This window comes from Salvelinus alpinus, chromosome 9 (assembly GCF_045679555.1).
Source record: "Salvelinus alpinus chromosome 9, SLU_Salpinus.1, whole genome shotgun sequence".
Lineage (NCBI taxonomy): Eukaryota > Metazoa > Chordata > Actinopteri > Salmoniformes > Salmonidae > Salvelinus > Salvelinus alpinus.
The window spans coordinates 11,339,418-11,350,019 of NC_092094.1; the positions used below are offsets into that span (position 1 = coordinate 11,339,418).

General features: G+C 40.8%; 1 protein-coding gene across 1 annotated transcript in view; it reads right to left on the reverse strand.

Annotated features, from left to right (window-relative positions):
• The window catches only part of LOC139584319 (dentin sialophosphoprotein-like), a 30,382-nt gene extending 20,157 nt beyond the window's left edge, over positions 1-10,225 (reverse strand). Inside the window, exon 1 of the mRNA XM_071416014.1 lies at positions 10,106-10,225. Within this exon, the coding sequence (XP_071272115.1) occupies positions 10,106-10,225 (120 nt within the window). The remainder of the gene's footprint in view (positions 1-10,105) is intronic.
• Positions 10,226-10,602: the final 377 nt, after the last annotated feature.

Below are 10,602 nucleotides of genomic sequence, written 5' to 3' on the forward strand. Positions count from 1 at the left end.
AAAATGGCTTAAGGACAACAAAGTCAAGGTATTGGAGTGGCCAACACAAAGCCCTGACCTCAATCCTATAGAAAATGTGTGGGCAGAACTGCAAAAGTATGTGCGAGCAAGGAGGCCTACAAACCTTACTCAGTTACACCAGCTCTGTCAGGAGGAATGGGCCAAAATTCACCCAAATTATTGTGGGAAGCTTGTGGAAGACAACCCGAAATGTTTGACCCAAGTTAAACAATTTAAAGGCAATGCTGCCAAATACTAATTGAATGTATGTAAACTTCTGACCCACTGGGAATGTGATGAAAGAAATAAAAGCTGAAATAAATCATTCTCTCTACTATTATTCTGACTTTTTACATTCTTAAAATAATGTGGTGATCCTCATTTATCTAAGACAGGGAATTTTTACTCAGATTAAATGTCAGGAATTGTGAAAAAGTTTAAATGTATTTTGCTAAGGTGTATGTAAACGTCCGCCTTCAACTGTATTTTTGGGGCCATGTATACTGAGACTTCATTCGCTCCCGAGTGTCGCAGCAGTCTAAGGCACTGCATCTCAGTGCAAGAGGCGTCACTACAGTCTTTGGTTCGAATCCAAGCTGTATCACATCCGGCCGTGATTGGGAGTCCCATAGGGCTGCGCACAATTGGCCCAGCGTTGTCCGGGTTAGGGTTTGCCATCATTGTAAATAAGAATTTGTTCTTAACTGACTTGCCTAGTTAAATAAAATACATAAATAATAATTGTACAATAGGCTATCAATTGCCAGCCATTGAGGCCTGTACAAGCCTAAACGTAATAAATGACTATTGGATTGCTATCCATCCTGTTCAAAAAGGCGTCATGTTTACGAGGCGTCATATTTTAGAGGCGTCATGTTTAAGAGGGGTCATGTTAACTTCTTTGGGATAGGGGGCGGTATTTTGACATCCGGATGAAAAGCGTGCCCAAAGTAAACTGCCTGCTACTCAGGCCCAGAAGCTAGGACATGCATATCATTGGTAGATTTGGATAGGAAACACTCTAAAGTTTCTAAAACTGTTAAAATAATGTCTGTGAGTGTAACAGAACTGATATGGCAGGCGAAACCCCAAGGACAAACCATCCCCCCCAAAAAATGTTTATCCTACCACTCATTTCAATGGCTGCCACTTTTATAATAGGGCGAAATTGTGCCCGGTTGCAGTTCCTAGGGCTTCCACTAGATGTCAACAGTCTTTAGAAAGAGTTTCAGGCTGGTTTTTGGAAAAATGAGCCAGAAATTGTAGTTTTTCTAGGTGGATCCCATTTTGGCTGTAGTGTTTCCAAGCGTGTGAATGAGAGCGCGTTCTTTTGTATTTTTCTCCGGTAAAGACACTAACGATTCTCCGTCTTAAATTGTATCATTTTTTTGCATATTAGGGTACCTACGGTTTGATTATAAACGTTGATTGACTTGTTTGGATAAGTTTATTGGTAACGTTTGGGATTCATTTTGTATGCATTTTGAAAGAGGGAAAATGAGTGGATAATTGACTGAAGCGCGCCAGCTAAACTGAGTTTTTATGGATATAAAGAAGGAGTTTATCGAACAAAAGGACCATTTGTAATGTAACTGGGACCTTTTGGAGTGCCAACAGAAGAAGATCATTCAAAGGCATATATTATATCTCTATTTCTGACTTTCGTGTCGCAACTCCCTGAAAATGATTTGTTATGCATTTGTGTGCTGGACGCTGTCCTCAGACAATCGCATGGTTTGCTTTCGCCGTAAAGCCTTTTTGAAATCTGACACGGCGGCTGGATTAACAACAGGTTAAGCTTTATTTGATGTATTGCACTTGTGATTTCATGAAAGTTTCATATTTATAGTAATTTAATTTGAATTTGGCGCTCTGCAATTTCACCGGATGTTGACACGGTTGCGTCCCACTGATCCGCAAGAAGTTTTAAGAGGCGTCACGTTTAAGAGGCGTTTAAGAGGCGTCACGTTTAAGAGGCGTCACGTTTAAGAGGCGTCACGTTTAAGAGGCGTCACGTTTAAGAGGCGTCACGTTTAAGAGGCGTCACGTCAAGAGGCGTCACGTTTAAGAGGCGTCACGTCAAGAGGTTTTATGAGTTAGGGTTGGAGGGTTTCATGGCTTTATGGGTTAGAGGGTTTCATTGTTTTATGGGTTAGGGGTAGAGGGTTTCATGATTTTACGGGTTAGGGTTAGAGGGTTTCATGGCTTTATGGGTTAGAGTTAGAGGGTTTCATGGCTTTATGGGTTAGAGTTAGAGGGTTTCATGGCTTTATGGGTTAGAGGGTTTCATTGTTTTATGGGTTAGGGTTAGAGGGTTTCATGATTTTACGGGTTAGGGTTAGAGGGTTTCATGATTTTATGGGTTAGGGGTAGAGGGTTTCATGGCTTTATGGGTTAGAGGGTTTCATTGTTTTACGGGTTAGAGTTAGAGGGTTTCATGATTTTATGGGTTAGGGGTAGAGGGTTTCATGGCTTTATGGGTTAGAGGGTTTCATTGTTTTATGGGTTAGAGGGTTTCATGGTTTTACGGGTTAGGGTTAGAGGGTTTAATGGTTTTACGGGTTAGGGTTAGAGGGTTTCATGGTTTTATGAGTTAGGGTTAGAGGGTTTCATGGTTTTACGGGTTAGAGTTAGAGGGTTTCATTGTTTTATGGGTTAGAGGGTTTCATGGTTTTATGGGTTAGAGTTAGAGGGTTTCATTGTTTTATGGGTTAGAGGGTTTCATGGTTTTATGGGTTAGAGTTAGAGGGTTTCATGGCTTTATGAGTTAGAGTGTTTCATGGTTTTATGGGTTAGGGTTAGAGGGTTTCATGGTTTTATGGGTTAGGGTTAGAGGGTTTTATGGTTTTATGGGTTAGAGGGTTTCATGGTTTTATGGGTTAGAGGGTTTCATGGTTTTATGGGTTAGGGTTAGAGGGTTTCATGGTTTTATGGGTTAGGGTTAGAGGGTTTCATTGTTTTATGGGTTAGGGTTAGAGGGTTTAATGGCTTTATGAGTTAGGGTTAGAGGGTTTTATGGTTTTATGGGTTAGAGGGTTTCATGGGTTAGGGTTAGAGGGATTCATGGTTTTATGGGTTAGGAAGTTTTATGGGTTAGGGGGGGTTTATGGGTTAGGGTTAAGGGGGTTTTATGGGTTAGGGGGTTTTATGGGTTAGAGGGTTTTATGGTTTTATGGGTTAGAGGGTTTCATGGTTTTATGGGTTAGAGGGTTTCATGGTTTTATGGGTTAGGGTTAGAGGGTTTCATTGTTTTATGGGTTAGGGTTAGAGGGTTTCATTGTTTTATGGGTTAGGGTTAAGGGGGTTTTATGGGTTAGGGGGTTTTATGGGTTAGAGGGTTTTATGGTTTTATGGGTTAGAGGGTTTCATGGTTTTATGGGTTAGAGGGTTTCATGGATTTATGGGTTAGAGGGTTTCATGGGTTAGGGTTAGAGGGTTTCATGGTTTTATGGGTTAGGGTTAGAGGGTTTCATGGTTTTATGGGTTAGAGGGTTTCATGGTTTAGGGTTAGAGGGTTTCATGGTTTAGGGTTAGAGGGTTTTATGACTTTATGGGTTAGAGGGTTTTATGACTTTATGGGTTAGGGTTAGAGGGTTCATGGCTGGTCAATTAGGTATTTAAAGCCTTTTAACCCGCATGTTACAAGGCATGAAGGGCATTGTCATAGCTGGAATAGAGGTAGGAGACATTTGACTGCAAATATACTTTAAATCAAAAATGTAATTTGGTTGTATACCCACATGCTTGAGTACTGTTGAGTCTGGCCATAATAGTACAGAAATTAACAATAACTTATAAAAGACACACACACACACACACACACACACACACACACACACACACACACACACACACACACACACACACACACACACACACACACACACACACACACACACACACACACACACTTTGTGGCTATATTGCAAAACATACATTATAGGTCTCATACTCATAATAATGTATTAGTTAGTTTATGGAGTGAATAAAATTTTAATCCATTGCATTATCTTTAATATTGTAAAGTACAAAATATAAAGTGGATGGTGCAATACTGCAGATGGCACAACCCTCTCTCCCTTAAAACTATCCTATTAAAAAACCTTTGAGGCATGACTTTTCATACCCATTAATTAACGTACATTATCTGATAACCTGCCATGGAATACTATGGCATAGATTCTAATGACTAGCCTATCAAAATAGAGATACGACTATGCCTATAAGATTCCATTTTAACACAACACTCGGAGAGGTTCTGGTTTGAATATGCCCTCCAGTCTTTAGTAACAGGTCTGGAGGTTAAGAGCCACTGAGACTGGGGGGTAGGAGAGAAGTATGTCACTATATGACATGGTGTTCAGGAAACTGTAGCTGTTAGCTTCAACTGAGAAAAATAACAGGGAAAATAAAAAACAGTAGCAGGGTCCATCCACTAAATGAATGGCTTTGCGTCCCTTTGATATTTTAAGCAGAAATTGTGCACCAATATTGCATTTTACATGCCTGTATTGTTAAATGAGCTGCCTTTTAATATAGACTACATGGAGAATTCAATAAAACCTGAATGACTTACATTTAAGTTTTGTTAACTGTTGTGTTTCAGATGGTGAAACTATTCCTTTTGAAAAAAAAAATTCTCTCCAAAAGAAACATTTAACATCTAATAGTCAAACATAGTGTAAAAACAGGTGAGTTGGTCCTACTGTTTTTGGCCGTTTTATGGTGTTTTATAAACAGAGTGGGTCGGGCATAACACCCTGTTACTCATAGACATTAACAATTTACATTTGTTAGTGAAGCTTGCATTCAATTGTCACACCCAGTGGTACACAAGCTTCTATTCCCCCTGTCTCAAGGGGATTTATGGCTGAATTTAGATGAAATCATCAACGCTGTCACTCTATTTGGTACTTAATAGGCACTGTAACGATCGTCGTATAGAGGAGAAGGAGAAGACCAAGGTGCAGCGTGGTAAGTACTCATAAATCCTTTTAATGAATACGAATACTAGAACAAAACAACAAAAACGATAAACGAACAGTTCTGCAAGGTGACATACACTAAACAGAAAACAACCACCCACAAACACAGGTGGGATGAGGCTACCTAAGTATGATTCTCAATCAGAGACAACGATAGACAGCTGCCTCTGATTGAGAACCATACCAGGCCAAACACACAGAAATACAACACAAGGACAACATAGAATGCCCACCCAAACTCACACCCTGCCCAACCAAAACAGAGACATAAAAAGGATCTCTAAGGTCAGGGCGTGACAGGCACTTACTATATGATCATCATTTTTTTACCTCTTGAGATGGGAAAACATGTGTTTTATGAACTTGAAAATGTGCTATTGATGACAGAATGTGAAAAGTAGGTAAATCTAAATGTTTTGGGACCAAGTTACACTTCTCAAAAGGCACCGAATTGGTGAAAGGAACAAGCACCTCTCAAATAGTTTCACAGGCATTACGTTATGATAGAAATGTGTTTCGTTTCATAGTTATTATTGTTATTTTTTTTATTTTTTTTATTTTTTTTGCTATTTTCCAAAAAACACCTACACACATACCACCCCAGACCCCGACCAAGGTGCAAACCCAACACCTACACACATACCACCCCAGACCCAGACCAAGGTGCAAACACAACACCTACACACATACCACCCCAGACCCCGACCCAGGTGCAAACCCAACACCTACACACATACCACCCCAGACCCAGACCAAGGTGCAAACACAACACCTACACACATACCACCCCAGACCCCGACCCAGGTGCAAACCCAACACCTACACACATACCACCCCAGACCCAGACCAAGGTGCAAACACAACACCTACACACACACCACCCCAGACCCAGGTGCAAACCTGTTGGGCGCAACCATTCTGCTGGTGGGTTTTTTATGTGGTGATCTGAAAAACCCACCAGCAGAATGGTTGCGCCCAACAGCTTATTGCTCTGATTCCTGGACATGTAAAACCGATCAAGTCAGGCTGCACTCACCCTAGCCCCAAAGACTTTCACCCATGTACACTGTCTTTTGTTGGGATGTTTAGTTCTCCAAACATCCACGAAGTCAACTGATTAATGATGTCCCTTAACACCCCCCACTGAGCCTGAATGAGACTCCTCCCCATTTCTGTCTTTCGTAAAATCCAATTTCCAGTCCCCGCCGACCACCAATGTCTCCTCGGGCGCTACCTGAGAGAGTTCCTGTCTAAGTCACCCAAACAGAAGCCCCTCTCTCTCCCTGTGTTAGGCGCATACACACTTATAAAGGAAAAAACCCGTTGTTAATTCCATGCTTTTACAACAAGCAGTCTACCCCTACACACCTCCTTTGAGGATCAGGGACTGCCACCCTTGCATTAAAATTTGTTCCATGGATCAGCACACTTGTCCCTTTCCACCAGAGCCCCCAATCGACTTCATTCACTACATAACTACAGTTGAAGTCGGAAGTTTACATACACCTTAGCAAAATACATTTAAACTCAGTTATTCACAATTCCTGACATTTAATCCTAGTAAAAATTCCCAGTCTTAGGTCAGTTAGGATCACCACATTATTTTAACTTCTTGCAACTATAGGGGGTGCTGTTCCGCATTAGCATATTTTGGTCTCCAAATTAAACGGCCTATTGCTCAATTCTTGATCGTACAATATGCATATCCTTACTAATATTGGATAGAAAACACTGTCTAGTTTCTAAAACCGTTTGAATTATGTCTGTGGGTGACCCAGAACTCCCTCTACAGCAAAAATCCTGACATGACTTGCGAAGGTCTGAGAATTATCCTCTGATCTGGGTTCAGTTTTAAAGCCTGTGTATATCCTATGGCTGGAATTGAACTGCACCCGCCTTCCCCTGGATGTCAGTAACCAATGAGAAGTGGAATGGTCTGTCTGCGTAGCTGTCCGAGGTTATAAAGCCGGATGGAACGAGAGTACCTTTCTTTGTCTCGTTCGTCATGGCGCCTGACAAGAAGTCAGGATGAAATTTTGGAACGCTCAGTTATCGACCAGAGATGTATCCGTCTGTAATTTAATTAAATATAGGTGTTAGAAACATCATAACGATGTTATTTGAAACCGATTTATATCAGTTTATGCGAGTATAGTGCTATTTTTCTGAATTTCCTTTGTATCTAGTTTGAGGATTTGGACATGTGTGTGCGACATAGCTAATGGTAGCAGCTAGTTCCAAAGGTGAAGAGGACGTTTTACAACAAAGCAACTATTCTTTTGAAGAAAAGACACATTGCCCAAGATACTGATGGAAGCTCGTCCAAAAGTAGGAACTATTTATGATGTTATTACGTATTTATGTGGAAAAATGTCATAGTGTTTGCGCGCCACTTTTGCAGGCACTGGTCTGGCTGCGACGCACACTATATGTCTAGTAACGTTAATTTTAAAAATCTAACATAGCGATTGCATTAAGAACTAATTTGTCTTTCGATTCCTGTCAACCCTGTATTTTTTAGTCAAGTATATGATTAGCTTTCAATTAAACTAGATCACTCTGAAAGATGACGTCAGACATTTTGGGCTTGATTTCCTAGTATTTTCATTGTGTAACCACGGTTTTGTATGGCTAAATATGCAACTTTTCGAACAAACTGTATATGTATGTTGTAAAATGATGTTACAGGAGTGTCATGGGAAGAATTCTGAGAAGGTTAGTGAAAAAATTAATATATTTTGGCGATGATTAATCTTTGGCTTGAATCGATGCTCTGGTAACGTTTTCACATGTGGTATGCTAACTTATCGATTTATTGTGTTTTCGCTGTAAAACGCTTAGAAAATCTGAAATATTGTCTGGAATCACAAGATCTGGGTCTTTCCATTGATATGCTTTGTCTATTCTTATGAAATGTTTTATTAAGAGTAAATTGGTCATACACGTTGCTCTCTATAGTAATTCTAGTCGTCTTGTGATGGTCGGTGCAATTGTAAACTGTGATTTCTACCTGAAATATGCACTTTTTTCTAACAAAACCTATCCTATACCATAAATATGTTATCAGACTGTCATCTGATTAGGTTTTTTATAGGTTATTGGCTATCAATATCTTAGTTTAGCCGAATTGGTGATAGCTACTGGTGGAGAGAAAAAATGGTGGACAAAGAAATTGTGTATTTTGCTAACGTGTTTAGCTAATAGATTTACATATTTTGTCTTCCCTGTAAAACATTTTAAAAATCTGAAATGGTGGCTTTATTCACAAGATCTGTATCTTTCATCTGGTGTCTTGGACTTGTGATTTAATGATATTTAGATGCCACTATCTACTTGTGAAGCTATGCTAGCTATGCTAATCTGTGTGTGGGGGAGTGGGGGGTGATCCCGGACCCGGGTTGGTGACTCGTGAGAATGTGAAATGTCAGAATAGTAGTAGAGAAAATGATTTATATCAGCTTTTTTCACATTCCCAGTGGGTCAAAAGTTTACATACACTCAATTAGTATTTGGTAGCATTGCCTTTAAATTGTTTAACTTGGGTCAAACGTTTCGGGTAGCCTTCCACAAGCTTCCCACAATAAGTTGGGTGAATTTTGGTCCATTCCTCCTGACAGAGCTGGTGTAACTGAGTCAGGTTTGTAGGCCTCCTTGCTCGCACATACTTTTTCAGTCCACAAATTTTCTATGGGATTGAGGTCAGGGCTTTGTGTAGACCACTCCAATACTTTGACTTTGTTGTCTTTAAGCCATTTTGCCACAACTTTATGGTCAGGATGGGAGATGAGGAGGAGGAAGGTAGGGGTCATTGTCCTTTTGGAAGACCCATTTGCAACCAAGCTTTAACTTCCTGACTGATGTCTTGAGATGTTGCTTCAATATATCCACATAATTTTCCTACCTTATGATGCCATAAATTTTGTGAAATGCACCAGTCCCTCCTGCAGCAAAGCACCCCCACAACATGATGCTTCCACCCCATGCTTCACTATTGGGATGGTGTTCTTCAGCTTGCAAGCCTCCCCCTTTTTCATCCAAACATAACGATGGTCATTATGGCCAAACAGTTATATTTTTGTTTCGTCAGACCAGAGGACATTTCTCCAAAAAGTACGATCTTTGTCCCCATGTGAAGCTGCAAACTGTAGTCTGACCTTTTTTTTTTACCCCCTTTTCTCCCCAATTTCGTGGTATCAATTGTTAGTAATTACTATCTTGTCTCATCACTACAACTCCCGTACGGGCTCGGGAGAGACGAAGGTCGAAAGCCATGCGTCCTCCGAAATGAACGTGGTACCTTCAGGCATTTGGAAATTGCTCCCAAGGATGAACCAGACTTGTGGACTTCTACAGTTTTTTTCTGAGGTCTTGACTGATTTCTTTTGAATTTCCCATGATGTCAAGCAAAGAGGCACTGAGTTTGAAGGTAGGCCTTGAAATACATCCACAGGTACACCTCCAATTGACTCAAATTATGTCAATGAGCCTATCAGAAGCTTCTAAAGCCATGACATCATTTTCTGGAATTTTCCAAGCTGTTTAGGCACAGTCAACTTAGTGTATGTAAACTTCTGACCCACTGGATTTGTGATACATTGAATTATAAGTGAAATAATCTGTCTGTAAACAATTGTTGGAAAAATTACTTGTGTCATGTACTAAGTAGATGTCCTAACCAACTTGTCAAAATTTCTTGTTTGTTAACAAGAAATTTGTGGAGCGGTTGAAAAACTAGTTTTAATGACTTCAACTGTAGGTGTCTCCTTCAGAAACGCCTGTACTTTTTTGTATTACATATTCACCCAATGGATTAACCTCTCCCACATCTTTGGCGCCATTTATATTAAGCGAGCTTACCCAAAGAGTCTACATAGCAAAGCTCAAAAAGCCCCAGTGCCAGAAAAAAAATGATTAATCTAAAAAGCGAAAGGTAGACCCTTACGCACTGTTGTGACCCACCTCCTCAACATAAAACACTTCCTGGTTGAGAGGACACCATGCCCCACATGTTTCATATTGTGTTGTACTGATTTTACAAACTGTCCCGGATCGCAAAAAAAAGCTTCAAGATGAACCTTTTTCCCTTTAGTCTCATTCAGGAACCTTGACAATTCCCTCACCGTGTACTTTGACCCCTCTGGCTGATTTGCTGTCAGCTCTGGACCCATTGAGGAGTCTGAAAAGAAAGCCTCCTCATCGTCCTCGTCCGCAGACTTACCTTCCTCCTCCTCATCTCCCATCCTGACCACCTGTCCTTTCTCTCTAGTCGGGGCCTCCCCCCAGCAACAGGCAAAGGTTCCTCGCTGCCTCCACTCCCACCTCCTTTCTTCTCCCCCTTTTTCCTCATCCGCTTGACACCCTCTTCCACCCCCACTAGTCGCTTACCCTGTCCCACTATACTCTCCTCATATACTAGCACAACATGACTAGACCCAGTCTCATCTATACCAGCATCCATAGCCTGAATAGACCCAGCCTCATCTACACCCCCATCCATAACATGACTAGACCCTTCCTCATCTACACTACCATCTCTAGCATGACTAGACCCTTCATCATCTACACTACCATCCATAGCATGACTAGACCCTTCCTTATCTACACTACCATCCATAGC